General features: G+C 46.6%; 2 protein-coding genes across 3 annotated transcripts in view; one reads left to right on the top strand and one right to left on the bottom strand.

The window, feature by feature from the left end:
* Positions 1–5867, top strand: part of thoc7 (THO complex subunit 7) — a 34600-nt gene extending 28733 nt beyond the window's left edge. For both annotated transcript variants that reach the window (XM_075896225.1, XM_037424903.2), the window contains exon 6: positions 5721–5867. In XM_075896225.1, the coding sequence (XP_075752340.1) occupies positions 5721–5767 (47 nt within the window). In that variant the 3' untranslated portion in view covers positions 5768–5867. The remainder of the gene's footprint in view (positions 1–5720) is intronic.
* The window catches only part of LOC142818038 (uncharacterized), a 38051-nt gene that overhangs the window by 1483 nt on the left and 20512 nt on the right, over positions 1–16056 (bottom strand). The window lies entirely within an intron of this gene.

Raw genomic sequence — 16056 nt, 5'->3', positions numbered from 1 at the left:
CGTTACATGTTGAAGAACTTCACTCTGAAGTGCTTGGCGGTAGCACGATTCCTGTTTTCTTTGACAAACTTTGCAACAGCGAGCATGAATATATATAACTACTGTAGCCCATCGCAAGAGAACAGTAAAAACGCGACGGATGGATGGCGAAACCTAAACTTCCGAAATCAACCAAGTGTGCGTGTCAGCGCAGACGAGGGAAACCGTTAGCGCAACAGGCCTTCGCATGTCTCTGGTGCCAAAAGTTGTTCGTTCCTTGACGCGAGCGTGCATTTTCAGTGTGGTAGAAATGGAGAGATGGGGGGGGGGGGGGGGGCAAACGCTTGAGCAGTTCTGGCGACCCGTCTGCAGGTTGGTGTGTTCGTGCACGTTATTTTAGGAACCCAGTTCGGGCTAAGTCTTCAGAAGAAGGGACTTCGCACATGGCTCGTTTGACTGCGCTCACCTGATTGGTGGGGCATGCGCCCGTCAGAATAATCCAAAGGGCCCAAGTCTCTTCGGGCGCACACCGGGAAGTTGACTCGGGCAGGTTGAGGAGCACAAATTATGCAAGTATATATATTATGAGGAAGAGCTTTATTCGAGGCGAGCTCGAGCTGGCACACACTGATGATGATGTCCACAGATGAGAAAATTAAACAAATGATGATGACATGTCCAATTGATAAAGAAGTCGGTGACTGCACTCACACTAATTCCCCGTCACGCTGGAAGCGGCCTCCTGGCTGCGCGAGAGACAATATTAGGAATTGCATCGGGTATACAGTTTCAGCCGAGAAACGTACAAAATTTCTGTCCCACGGCAATGGTGGTCGGAGGGAGCGTTAAGTGGTGAGATATGATAATTAACAGGGGACGTTTGTTCAATCACCGTATAAGGTCCTATAAAACGACTGAGGAATTTTTCACATAAGCCGGGCACACGCACGAGAGTCCACAGAAGAACTTCTTCTCCTGGGGAAAAGGTGACAGCACGGTGAGCTGAGTCGTAGCGAGACTCGGGAGCTTCCTGAGAGATGCCGGTATTGATTCGGGCTAGATGACTGCAGTGCTCGAGGCGAGACAAAAATTGTGTGGATAAAGGGCTTGCTGAGATAGCAGGAGCCGAAAGGAAGGAGACGTCCAGAGTTACACTTGGAGAGCGGCCATGGACCAGAAAATAGGGAGAAAAGCCGGTAGTGCGTTGCGTAGCTGTATTGTAGGCGAACGTTACGAATGGCAAAATGGCGTCCCAGTTCGTGTGGTCAGGGTTAACGTACGTGGCAATCATGTCCGAGAGGGTACGATGAAAGCGTTCCGTCAAGCCATTTGTTTGAAGATGATAAGTAGAAGTTGTTTTGTGGATGGTGTTGGTGGCTCGTAGAACCTCAGCAACGATAGAGGAAAGAAAGGCCTTGCCGCAGTATCTTAGCAGAACACGTGGAGCTCCATGGCGTAAAAATATGTTACTCAGAAAAAAATCAGCTACCTCAGTGGCTGTACCAGCGTTTTGTCGTACGTTTTGTGATAGCCGAGGTGCCCAGCAGCAGGATCATCGTGGAATGTCTCAAGAACCTGACGTTGTAGACGATGTGGTGTTACGGGGACCCATTTGTTTTCTTCAACGTGGTAAATATAGCGATGTAAAACACCATCGTGAAGCTTGAATTGTTTCAGTTGTTGGCGAAGTCGGGCGTTCGGAGGAGTGGATGTGCCTTCTAAGCGTGCTATTATGGAGCGGCAGTAAGGGTCAACGCGTTGATGCAACACAAGGGTAGAAGGGCGGCCGGATCTTAGCCAACTGAGGCCTGTGATGGGTAATGCTGCGGTGGAAATTGGTGACGGTGGGCTATTACAATTGGGTAGAGGGCTGCGAGAGAGAGCATCAGCATCTTGGTGCTTCTTACCGGACCTGTAGCCGACATCAAAGTTGTGCTCTTGTAAACGAAGCACCCAGCGGTCAAGACGACCCGATAAGTTCTTTAGCGACGAAAGCCAGCACAATGCGTTGTGGTCGGTGACGACTGTGAAGTGGCGGCCGTGGAGGTATGGACCAAAATTTTGTACCGCCCATACAACAGCAAGGCACTCTTGTTCGGTTATTGTATAATTTTTTTCGCAGCAGTCAAAGCACGACTGGCGTAAGCGATGACACGTTCGCGTGCGGTCTTGTCACGCTGCAGTAGAACGGCACCGAGACCATGACCACTGGCGTCAGTGTGAAGAATCGTGGGTGCACCTGGATCGAAATGACATAGTACCGGGTCGGATGTCAGGGCTTGCTTCAACGCCAGGAAAGCCTTTTCACAGTCTTCAGACCAGACGAATACCGTGCTACTTACGAGCAGTTGATGGAGCGGAGAGGCAAGCCTTGAGAAATCACGTATGAAGCGCTGAAAGTAGGATGCCAAGCCGAGAAAACTGCGCAGGTCTTTTTGACGCAACGGACGGGGAAACTCGAGGACGGCGGCAAGCTTTTCAGGATCCGGTCGAATACCGTCTTTGCTGACTAAGTGCCCTAGAACCTTGATCGTCTTGCTTGCGAAGGTGCATTTTTTCGTATTCAGCTGTAAACCAGCTTTTGCAAGGCAATCTAATACTTCTTCGAGACCTTGTAGATGTTGCGAAAAGGTAGACGAAAACACTACTATGTCGTCTAGGTAGCATAAGCAGGTTTTCCACTTCAGGCCACGCAGTACGCTGTCGATCATACGTTCGAAGGTAGCAGGCGCATTACAAAGTCCGAAAGGCATTACGTTAAATTCATGTAGCCCATCTGGGGTGGTAAAAGCCGTCTTCTCTTTGTCAGATTCGGACACTGGTATTTGCCAGTAGCCCGATCGCAGGTCAAGGCTGGAAAAATACTCTGCGCCATGCAATGAATCTAGTGCGTCATTAATTCGTGGGAGAGGGTAAACATCTTTGCGCATTATTTCGTTCAGTGCCCGGTAATCAACGCAAAAACGTACTGTTCCATCTTTCTTTCGCACCAACACAACTGGCAAAGACCATGGAAATAAGGAAGGACGTATGATATTCCGTCGAAGCATGTCTGACACGTTTTCCTCAATTATCTTCCCTTCTGCGAGAGACAGGTGGTATGGGCGCCGGTGAATATGTTTGGGAGCCGTCAGTCTGAATTTGGTGAGTCGCAGAAGTTGTCATACCAAGGACAGCAGAATAAACGTCAAACAAAGGGCGATGTCTGTTCAATAAATTCAGCAATTCTTCACTCTGGGCCGCTGTCAGATCAGGGCTTCTCGTCATCGATAGAGGAGTGGGAGAGCTGAGTGGTGGCGTGTTTGGCTCTGGTAGGTCTTCTTGACTTGGAAGGGCAACAATTGCAACGGGATGCGGGTCAATAGCGCATGTGACTGTTGATCCACAGGGCAACAATAAGGGTTCGGGGGTCTGATTTAACGCAGTAATAAAAGCAGACCCTTCAGAAAAACGAACGAGGCCTGGAATGATCAGAATGCCTCGATGTACCGTGTGGCCATAAGATAGTAGAAGCACATCGCCATCCACAATTTTGATCCAATCAACGCTAATTACTTCTTCTCGGGATAGCCAAAGAACATAATCTGAAGTGGTGACGAGACGAATGCGCTCTTCGGGTTCCGATACAGAAGAGTCGGTGGGATTGAGGTGGATGAGGCGCTGACGACAAGATATAGAAGCGGGTGTAGACGACAGAAAATCCCACCCTAAAATGAGTTCATGGGTGCACTCATGGAGAACTGCAACAGCAATGTGATAACAAATATTGTCTATGAAAACACGAACTGTACACTGGGCGAATGGGCCACAAATGGTGTTCGTCGCAGCACGGAGAGACGGGCCCGAGTAAGGTGTTGTTACTTTACGGAGACGGGAGCAAAGGTCAGAGCGAATAATAGAAATAGCAGCGCCAGTATCCACTAGAGCTTCGATGCGTATACCTTCTACTAACACTGTTAACAAGTTCGATGGTCTGTCTGGAGGAATTGCTGGCTGTCCGGTGGATGCAGTTTCCCCTCCTAAAACTACATTGGGGAGTTTTCTGAGTGGGCATTCAGAACATTGGAGGCGGGTCGCAGAGGCGACATGGAACAGCGATTGGGAGATGGTGAGCGGCGGCGAGACTGATGGGAGTTCACAGGCAGACCACTACTGTAAGGTGGAGAGGGGGAACGCTGAAAAGAAGAACGGTGAGGCGTGCGCTGGTAGTTCGTGAGTGGACTGAAGCGTCCGGGTTTCTCTGGAGCATAGCCACGTTGCTCGTCCTGTTGACACCTTCGGCAAAAGAGAGATATATGACCCCTATAGCCGCAATAATAACAGATTGGGCGTTGAGGACGCGGCATGGCGTAATGTGGCTGTGGGCGCATCGGTAGAGACACTGACGCCACAGGTACATGGCCACCTGGTGTAGCCTCTGGGATAGTGGTGGGTGCTGAGAGCGCCGCAACTTCTGCGTACGTTGGCACCTGACGAGGTCCGGATTCGGCGGAACAAGGTGAAATGACGCAGATGCAATCTCTTGCCTAATGATGTCCCGCAAGTTGGTTGGAGCTGAGGCTAAAGTAGACTGTGGGGCGCAGGAAGAGCAGCGTCCACGAAGCTCCTCACGAACGATGTCGCGAACCAGGGCACGGATGTCGAGGGCCGCAGGAAGACGAATGTCCGAGGCATTATGGCAAAGACGAAGAGACTGAAGTTCTTTTAGTCTCTGGCAGATGGTGATGACATCTTGAGTCGTGGTAGGGTTTTGTGACGCGAGGGCATTGAATGCGACGGTATTTATGCCTTTGATAATATGGCATATTTGGTTGCTTTGAGGCATAGCTGAATTTACACGCTTGCACAAGGCAAGAACATCCGCAATGTACGAGGTGTATGATTCACCCGCCAGCTGAATGCGTTCAGCAAGTTTCTTCGTTGCCACTTCAGCGCGAACACTGGGGGAACCGAAAATCTGACGGAGCTGCCGTGCGAACGTGTCCCAGTCGGGAAGATCTTAGAGGTGGTTCCAAAACCTGGTTTTGGCAACATCAGTTAGGGAGAAAGGGACCGTACGCAACTTGTGTAGAGTATCCCACCTGTTCAATTCGCTGACGAAGTCGTAGGTGTGTAGCCATTCTTCAATATCATCCCCTTTGAGACCCGAGAATACTGGCGGATCACGCTGATAGCTGTGGATGGCCAGTGTCGACGGCGGAGGCTGCACTGGGCTGGTGGTGTTAGATGGACCAGGATTGTCTTGCACTGCCATGACAGGTGGTAGTAGAAGACGACCCGAGCGGAGCTCCAGTGGTGACGTGCGAAAGGACTTGGGGATCGAGAAGCACTGTCCACCACTTATGAGGAAGAGCTTTATTCGAGGCCAGCTCGAGCTGGCACACACTGATGATGATATCTACAGATGAGGAAATTATACAAATGATGATGACACATCTAATTGATAAAGAAGAGTCGGTGACTGCGCTCACAATATATATATATATATATCGTAAAGCTGGCAAAATATAATGGGTGCAAAAAATTTTGCGAGTAAATATAGTATTTTGAATTAGTGAGGTTTTACTGTACCAGTTCTTAATCTGCCTGTAGTTCACTCAAACTTAGCATTATAAAACAGCCCCCAAAACCCCAAAACACAATTCCTGCTCCAAAGTCGCAGGAATATTGCTCCCAGTGCTGTTCCAAAACACCTTTGTTCACATCCATTGCTGGGTTTATCCTGCACTTTTGTCTTGCAGATGAAGAGAATGGAGATGTGGAATCTCAAGCCATGGACACAGCATGATAGAAGCAAGAAGTCAATCACTTCCATTTTGTAAAAAGAACTCATAAGTGTATAGTGGCTAGCACAATATACATAAAAAATAAATGTGCTAGTATTTAAATCTTGTCGGCTTTTTTTATTAACTCCACTGCATGCACACTCATTGTGAAGTGGTGGTTGGGACAATAATTATAAACATTAGTAGAAAAAAAAAGCAGACTTGTTTATTACAGTAGCACTGAGCAATCCGTGAACTTTGGCAGTTAAGGCAACACATGCTTTGCGTGAAACGCTCATCTCTCTTTTTATTTTATTTTTTTTTTTCAAATTTTTATGAAGTGAACTGTTTGCAGAACTTTTTTCAAATATTTCATGTTCTTACTTCGGTAAGATAGATTGCATGGTTTGCAAAAAGCTAGTGTCGTTCATACCTGGCAACTTCTGAAAAGCTTTATACAAAATCTGTTCCAGTGTTATGTGCATTCTAAGCCAATTAAAATGTCTTCTTGTTCCCTAAAGTTGCTACAGATATATTTTTCCAAGCTCCTAAGACGAGATAATAAATATCGCTGATTGCTCCAAACACTGATCCCAGCTCACTTTCACCGACCTCACTCTTGAATCATCCGAAGGAGCTGTGGAAGATAACGATGCCCCATGTCAGATCATGCCTCCGCCTTCTGACCCCCCCTTTTTTTTGCATTTTCTCAAAAATCCATGCAGAATAATTGCAACAGAGGTAAACCAGACAGACACAAATGTATTGCGGTGCAAACCACTATGAGGACACATAGACGTGTGTGTGTGTGTGTGACATAAGAGCCAATGTGCTATCAAATATCGCCACCATAGAATGTATAGGGTGTTTCAAAAAGTTACTCTGAAAATTTTTTGTAATGGTAGGAATCTACATTAACTAAAATCATTATCTTTTTAATTATTGGAGAAACCTATTTGGTTCAATTTGGCAAAATGAATTCCTGCCTGCAAAGAGCCCATCATATTTGTGAAAAGCATTGTTTGGGAATTGTTGCAATGGTAAACACAATCTCATGGCAACACTCTGATTTTTTAAAATGCATCAATTTCACTATGAGAATGAAGCAATGAATGCAGTAGCACAAATTTGAACCTTACATGAAGTTAAGCTCTTTTAGATTTATTCTCTCGTAACTCAACAAACTGCTGGCATAAGGCAGTACAGCCAACTTTAGGAAGCGAAGCATTTTCATGAAGTATTCTCGTGCTGCCTGAGAGCGTGGCATTTACAAGAATATAGGGGGTATGCACTTGACATCAGTGAGCGCTAGAGGAGGGGTCAATATTTTGCAAGTCTGCGTACTCGCCACAGACGCAATATCTCGCTGCATGCACATGAACCCCTCCGGCACACAACAGCAGGGTGGCTCGTACGAACAGGCCTTCAAAATAGTGCAGCGATGGTGTTGCTACCTTGTGGGTCAATGCTCAGTGCATATTGCCTATTAGTGATGCAGAACTCTCGATGGTAGTATTGACGCTATCATTCGCTTAGTCAGCATTGAACCATCGATGGTAGAAAAAACTAGCGATAGTGCTGTTGCTAGTAAGTTTCGTAGTACCAGTGATGGTATAAAATCAACCAAGCAAACTTATTGCTGCATAAACATGATACCCCATGTGTGGGGTACTGTATGGTGGAATTGGAGAAACAGGCTGAATGTCCAGAGAGTCCACATGCTTACGTTGCTTCAGCAAAGTTATTGGCTGACATGTGATAATTAAGCTGAACTTCTCAGCTTTAGCAGAAAGGAAGCCATTACATACAGCAGAACTGTGCGGTTTCAAACTTCAGTGACATATCGTGATTACAAAGCAACAATAACACAAGGAGTGTTTTTAATTTTAAGGTGTAACTTGGATATGAATTTTTTATGGATAATAATATATTTATGGACTTATTTTGTCTTTTTACTGCAGCAATAGTTTAATTCTTTTGCTAAAAGATTGCTCATAAGTTAAGCGAAGTGAGTACTGCTGATAGCAGGCTATCACAAATGATTTGGCAATATTGTTGCCCTACAATGGCATAATTATTCAGTGTTGATTATATTCTATAGGAAGCGAAACCTCTGATTGTACTATTAATTGCACAGCCAATAATATTTATTGTTTATCGATAGCAGTACTATTTATAGTTTTTTTTACACTATGGATAGTTTAAGCAATACTATCAATACTGTTGCTAGTTCTGAACTACTACCCCCTATATGAGCTGTAAACTGATTTCTGTCAAGACTGCGTTCGTGACTGCACCCTTTGATCAAAGTTTGCAGTTAATCCGACGATGCAGTCAAATTGCTCTTCCCTTCACCATGCCCCTTCATGCTTTTCAGCCTGCCAAGTGTTTTTTCTCTACTTGAAGTGCCTTCAACAGCAGGCCTCGCATGTGAGGCGATGTTATCGCATGCGCCCTGCATGCAATTAAGATACTCAGCTTGTTTCATCTCTGCTGCAGCCATGTTTTTTCCTAGTGCTCGCACGCTTATATTCGCACTTAGAACATATGATGTGTGGGCATAGGTCAGCGTAAAAATGTAGAACTTACTCAATAAATTAATCTTGCGCTTTGGACTCACTCGGACTCAGACTAAACAGAATGTTCCAGAGGCGAACTCACGGCCGGCTCTAAGTGAGTCGACTCACGGGTGAGTTGTCCGGCCTGTGGGTGTGGGGTAATATTATCATTTGGAATTTCATAAGGGACAAGAGGGTGACAGTGAAAATGCGTCGAGAGTGTCGATACAGTATCTAAAAGTGCTAGTGTGCCATTGCAGTGTCATTTCTGCATGCAACAATAGTTGCCGAATCAGATATATATATATATATAGCTCACACCCATATAAAGGGTTCAATCGATTTAGCTTGACGTTTGTTGGCCATTTTGCTTGAACCAGTTTTATACACACAGCTACTGTTAAGAATGGACAATGCAAAGTAGGTTTGCTTAGGCATGTCTGCATGTAAACCTCTTGGGCTTCACCTATTTTCAAAAGTTTTACCCTTTTTTTATATTTATACTGTAAGTACGCATTTTGCAGCGAGCCGAAAACACTTTTATTGGGGGAAACGCAGAGGTAAAGCCGACGAGCTGTCAAGCGGAGCGAGCGCCAGCAGCAACAACATTCTTCATTCTCTTCTTTCACTGGCGCTCCTGCCTGTGCCATATACCAATGCTACAAATCACTCCCCCCCCCCCCCCAGAAAAGGAGCCATCCTGGCGATCTATCGACCGGGTAGGATGGGTGGGTCGTAGTGCGGTTTCAATCGATCGACATGAACAGTCTTGCGACCGCGACGACGTCGGTCTGCCGATGGTTGAACCGGCCCAACAATATAGTTAACCGGTGAGGACTGACGTAGGACTCTGTAGGGGCCTTCGTACTGTGGCAGTAGCTTGGTGGAAAGACCAGGAGCAGATGAGGGAACGTGAAGCCGTACCAACGTGCCAGGCAAATATGACTGGGGAGGCAGGTTTTCATCGTGACGGTCCTTATGGTACGCCTAATCTTGTGTGGTTAAGGAACGTGCGAGTTGCCTGCAATCTTCCGCATAGGTGGCAACTTTGGATAGAGTTGTGGATTCTGAAGCATCCGCACGGTACAAGAGAATGATGTCCATGAATGAGAAAGGTTCCCGCCTGTAGAGGAGGAAGAACGGAGAGAATCCTGTCATAGACTGAGCAGCGCTATTGTAAGCGTAAGTAACAAAGGGGAGTATGCGGTCCCAGTTGGTGTGGTCAGAGGACATGTACATAGACAGCATGTCACCCAGTGTGCAGTTAAACCGTTCGGTCATTCCATTCGTTTGTGGATGGTACGCGCTGGTTGTTCGATGCACAACGTTGCATTCACGAAAAAGGGCTTGTTCGGATTCGGAAAGAAACGTACGTTCGCAGTCGCTGAGTAGCTCATGAGGCCCACCTTGGCGAAGAACAAGATTGTGAAGGATAAACAAACTAACTTCCCGTGATGTGGCCTCTGGCAGTGCAGCAGTTTCAGCATAGGGTGTCAAGTGATCGATAGTGACAACCACCCAGCTGTTCCCATCAGGAGTGTAGGGATGGGGACCGTACAACTCGATTCTGATGCGGTCAAAAGGTCGGAATGGGCAAGGCAACAGCTGCAGTTGTCCATTGGCTATGTTCGGTGGGCTTTTTCGGCATTGACATTTAGAACACGAACGTACGTACTGACGGACAAATCGGTGCATTCCGCACCAATAGTACCGCAGCCGGAGGCGAGCATACCTTTTTATCACACCGGCGTGGCCGCATTGAGAATCCGCGTGAAAGGAGTCGCAAATGGCAGCACGTAGGTGATGAGGAATCACAAGCTACCACTTGCGGCTGTCGGAAAGGTAGTTGCGACGGTACAGCAGTCCATCGTGGATGGCTAAATGTCGAGCTGTACGTCGTAGTGAACGATAGGCGGCACCTTCGGGCGGCTGAGACAGTACCTCTATCATTGAGACAATCCAAGCATATTGGCGCTGCTCGGAGGGCATGTCGGTGAGTGAAGGTGCCGCAGCATCGAGACTGGAAACAGATGCACTTCCATGTTCATGGGGAAGTGGAGAGCGGGAAAGAGCGTTGGCATCTGAATGTCTGCGGCCCGACCTGTAGACGACATGGATATCATAGTCTTGGAGACGCAATGCCCAGCGAGCCAGACGGCCAGACGGGTCTGGCCGTCTGCCACGATAACCAGCAGAGGGCGTAGTGATCAGTCACGACATCAAATGAACGGCCATAGACGTAGGGTCGAACTTTTGTGGTTGCCCAAACAATGGCCAGACATTCCTTTTCTGTGACCGAATAATTCTCTTCAGCCCTAGTAAGAGTGCGATTGACATAAGAAACCATGTACTCGTTGAAGCAAGACTTGCGTTGAGCAAGAACAGCGCCAAGGCCGACTCCACTAGTCGGTGTGGATTTCGGTAGGGGCATCTGGGTCAAAGTGACGGAGAATCGGTGAAGATGTCAGCAAATGACGTACTTTTGCAAATGCGTCATCACAAGCAGAAGACCACGCCGAAATTCCGTCACTGTCAGAAAGTAGCCGTGTTAAAGGGGCTATTACGGATGGAAAATTACGGACGAATCGACGAAAGTATGAACATAAGCCGATAAAGCTCCAGAGTTCCTTTAGTGTCGATGGCTTACGAAACTGGGCGATGGCACGAAGTTTTGCAGTGTCATGTAGAATACCATCGTTGCTGAAAACATGCCCTAAGATGGTGAGCTTCTGGGTGGCAAAATGGCGCTTTTTCAAATTTAGTTAGAGCCCAGCATGTGTGAGGCATTCTAAAACACTTGTGAGGCGCATAAGATGGGTATCAAAGTCTTTTGAAAATACAGCGATGTCGTCCAGATAGCAAAGCCATGTCTGCCATTTGAGGCATCGAAGTATGTTGTCCATCAGACGCTCGGAAGTTAGCAGGGGCGTTGCAAAGACCGAATGGCATCACGTTACACTCGTACAAGCCGTTCGGAGTTACAAACTCAATCTTGGCGCGCTCAGATTTATTCATGGGTACGTGCCAGTATCCTGATCAAAGATTTGGCGAGAAAAAGAACTCTGCTCCTTGCAAACAGTCGATAGCGTCATCAATTCTGGGGAGCAGATAAACATCTTTGCACGTGATCTTGTTAAGGCGCCTGTAATCAACACAGAATCGGATGCTCCCGTCCTTCTTTTTGACCAGTATCACTGGGGAAGCCCACAGACTGTTGGACGGCTGTATGATGCCACGATTGAGCATATCAGACACTTGATCATCAATAACTTGGCGTTCAGCGTGAGAGACCAGGTATGGACACTGACACAATGGTGCGTGAGTGCCGGTGTCTATACGATGAACAATTGCAGATGGTCGGACCAAATTGGTTTGCTTGAAGTCGAAAGAAGTCTGGAAGCGGTCGAGAAGTGTCAAGAGTTGGGTCCGTTGGACAACAGGAAGGTCCGAATCAATCGATGGAAGGAAGGCGTCTAGAGAAGAGGTGGTGGACGTGGAAGCGGGAGTAACACTGGCGATCGGAAGGCTTGTTGCACAATCTAGCAGTTGACTGGCGCAAACAAAATCAATGCCCTCAAAACGAGCGATGCATTCGCCACCACCGAATAATCTGGCTGGCACTAAAAGGAGATTCGTGGCGTAAATGGTTGAGGAAGTGTTGTCGACCATCAGAAGAGCTAAAGGTAGAAGAACGTTTTCTCGAGAAGTGAAGTCTTCAGACGGCATGAAGATGATGTTCGAAAAAGCAGCATGGTAGCAGGAGATCGGATAATTACCGAAGACATAGGCGGGATATCCGTGTCTGCGGCGACGACAACATAAGAAATAGAAGGCTTGTTAGAATCCTCGTCGGCGAGTGATGATAATTCTAGTTCGGCCTGGGTGCAATCAACAATGGCATGATGTGTGGAAAGGAAGCTCCAGCCTAATATCACGTCATGCGAGCAGTATGAAAAAACGATGAATTCGACCACGTACAGAACTGCCTGAATAAGTAGCCGAGCTGTGCACATCATAGAAGGGTTTACTTGATGCGCGGTTGCTGTACGCAGGGAGAAGCCAGAAAGCGGAATCGTAACTTTTTTTAACTTGCAACACATTGCTTAACTCAATACAGACACGGCAGCTCCAGTATCGGTAGTGCTTGAACGGCGACACCTTCAATAAAAACGGTTATTTTGTTAGTGGGTAGAGGACGAGGCCTTGTAGAGTTCGACGGTGGCGCAGTTTTTGCCTCCGGAACTGCGATGGTCAGTTTTCCGTTCAGGCAGTAGCAGATGGGTCTGTTATCCGGTGTACACCAAGGATTGTTGGGAAGCCTTGAAGGATGGCGGGAAAGGGGAACATGTGAACCTGCCAGTACGCGTGTTGCGTAAAAGGCGTTCGTTTGGTGGGCAGAGTCGACGACGTTGGACGGCGCATGTGCTGGCCTTCGCGCGACGTCAGCATAAGTCAGGGGAGCGGACACAGGCGGTGGCTGGTACGTGGGCGGGAGTACCTCGCAAACTTGCTCTTCGATGGTTTGGCTCAGCGACGAGGTCAGCTTGTGAGTATTGCTGGGAAGGAAGGGTGCAAGAGACAACTGGCGAGCCACTTCCTCTCGGATGAACTGTTGGATTTGCGGCGTCAATACCGTCTGTTCCGGTGGCATTGCACCAACTGTCAATGGTGACATGGTGGTCATGTTGAAAGTAGGGCGTTGCGTTGGAATGTGCTGTTTTTGCAACTCATCGTAGTTTTGGCAGGGCTCAATAACTTCCGCAACTGTTTGCGAGCCTTTCGCCACCAGCATGTGAACGTCATCTTCGATGCCCTTCATATGTTTGACCTTGGCTGTTTCGGACATGTCGAGGTTGTAGCGACGGCAGAGGCCCACAACGTCCTCGATGAGGGACGTGAAATCCTCTCCAGACAGTTGGGCGCGATCTCGCAAGCGCTGTTTTGCGCGGAGTTTGCGCACTGTTGGTCGGCCAAACATGTCAGCGAAGGTGGTCTTAAAAGTGGCCCAGTCGGTAAGCTCAGCTTCATGGTTGTTCAACCAGGGCTCCGCTGCTCCTTTCAGGCAAAAGTGGACGCGGCCAAGTTTGTGGTTTTTGTCCCACCTATTATTGACGCTTACTCTCTCGTACGAAGAGAGCTAGCCCTCGACGTCCTGCACATCGGTGACGCTGAAGATGACTGGGTCTCGCTCTCTCGGGACACCGGGCAGGTGGGGATGTAGGAATGGTCTGCTGTGCAATGTGGGTGGACATCGTTGACGGCGAAGGTAGAGTTCGGTTGCGGAGTTCCAGGATGGGAAATGGATCCAGCACCTCCACCACTTGTTAGTACGCCTTTAGCAGAGAGCCGAAGACACTTTTATTGGGGGAACGCAGGGGTAAAGCCGACGAGCTGTCAAGCGGAGCGAGCGTGAGCACCAACAACACTTCATTCTCTTCTTTCACTCGCGCTCCTGCCTGTGCCGCGCTCCTGCCTGCTACAATGCTACAATACCATCATGCTACAATATACATCATGCTACAATATCAATGCTACAATACCATCTATCGTCAAGGCACTTCAGAGGGTAGTGGTTGACAATAAGAAATCAAAATGAACTGAATGCAATGCAGATACAATGGTATACAACATTACCTCCTAGTTATAAATATCTCCTTCAGGGACGACTTATGATGCACTGTTCTTGAGTGCCTAGGAATAGTGGTACAGGAATTTGAGAACTTCGTAGTTATTTTAAAAATTCGTGTACTAAAATTGTTAGACTATCAGTATTACATTCCGAGAAACAAAATTAGGTAACAGGTAGTTTTATGTGGGTTTTAGCTAATAATTACAATTAAGATGTATTTAAATGGTACTTTATTATTCTGCAGTCAGTCATGTTCTATATCGACATTTAAAAAAATAAATCATAGGCTCCAAATGTGAAAGCAATTAGTTTTTGTTTCATTCATTTCCAGAAGAGTAATACTTTTGATGCTGGTTCTAGAATGCTGCCCTTTGAATGACCTATCAAACATTTATTGCCTTCAGTAAAGTGATCGACTGCAGTCATATGGAGCACACTGAGGTGAAGTAATGACTCATTGACTCTGCAGATAGTTTGATTTGTCTAATGAGCACTGTATTTTGCTCAATGTTGGCCACAACCAGCACATATAGGTTTTGAACACAAACATAGCCACTGCTGCTGAAAGGGATATAAACGTTAAAAAGAAAACTCTAACGAAAATGGACAGAAATACAAAAAACTTGCAAAGGTTTCTCTTGGTAGCCACGCAAGCCTTAAAATGGAGAAATTGGATTATTCGGAAGACTTCTGGCTGGGTGTAGGTTTAGTTAGGTGATGCTAAGTTGTTTCTACATTATTTTTCAGCACATAAATGTTCTAGTTAGACCACATGCAGTCACAGACACAACTTAAATGTTTAAACTGAGACACTGAAACTGCTTGCACTAAAACTAAGCATTTGCACCTCTCATTCAGTCACAGACACAACGTGGATGTCAAACTAGAGAGCAACTCGCACTGAAACCAAGCGTTTGAACACTTCTCGTAGATCTAAGAGCACAATGTTTAATAGGTGAAGCTTCTTAAGGTTGAGGCTAGTCTGTTGGCACCGTTGGCATTGTGAGCCATAGCTGCCGCTGATGATGATGCTGATGGCAATGAAGAACAAGCACCTTTCAGACAACGCATTCTCTCTCAGCCATCACGGCACAGCACGTTCAAGGCACCCACTGTATGTCATTACAATGATGATCACGAGCGATCACTGATTTGCACAGTAGATGATATCTCTATATGATCTAAGATGCATTTCGTATGACTGGAAACAACCAACAGCCACCAGAACAACATGCCCAGACCTAGTCTTTGTCAACTTCAGGCTAGATACGATACCACAAAGCAGCATTAATGAAGGCAAAACTAAATTCACAGCTCAACACAGCAAACATTGTACATAACTATACCGCTTTGTCACTCATTTACATGCGTGGGTCGTCAATGTCACGTGTGATTGACTGTTACACCGAACAATCCAGTAGCTTCACCCACTCATCATCATTTGCTTCTTGGATATGCCATGTTTTTTTTTTTTTTTTTCGCAGGTCTTCTATCATTCAAAGTCCTCCCGCAGTCGCCTTTCCCGTTTCCCAGTGTTGGACTTCTTTTTTAGTCGACCAGTGATGAGTAATAAGATTGACCCACTTTTGTAGCCCATTTGAGATTATGACAGTTTTCTGATATAGGCCGCACAACAAATTTCTCCGGGACATACCTGTTTGCTGGGCAAACTGCTGTCTTTTTTATATTTAGTGGACCAATGGCAAGTGATGAGATTTGCCCTGTTTCTGTGGCACTTTCCTGTTTTTCAGATACGGTTGGACACATTGTGATTAACTTAAACAGCCTCGCTTTTAAAAAAATTTTGTACAATAGTATTAGGGGCAGAATTTTTACATGAAAGAAGTATTGCAAAGGAAAAACACCTAGGAAAAAATGCTGTGTACGATGACACACACAGAGAGAAGGGGCCCGGGTGTGGGGAAAAGGCATATTATACGATTGTGCATGATCATACGAGTGAAGTTGTGCAGATAAAGAATGGAAAAAAAAAAAAAGGAAGTGATCAGCAGGCATAGAAATGCTATCACTGGACAACGGGTTCCAATCATTAGGTGTTTGAGTATTAGGGAAGGTGTTAGTATTTCGTAATAAGCCTCTAACCATGTGTATGTATGGTGCTTCG

This window comes from Rhipicephalus microplus, chromosome 5 (genome assembly GCF_043290135.1).
Source record: "Rhipicephalus microplus isolate Deutch F79 chromosome 5, USDA_Rmic, whole genome shotgun sequence".
In the NCBI taxonomy this organism is placed as follows: Eukaryota; Metazoa; Arthropoda; class Arachnida; order Ixodida; family Ixodidae; genus Rhipicephalus; species Rhipicephalus microplus.
This window is presented reverse-complemented; position numbering and strand designations above follow the sequence as displayed.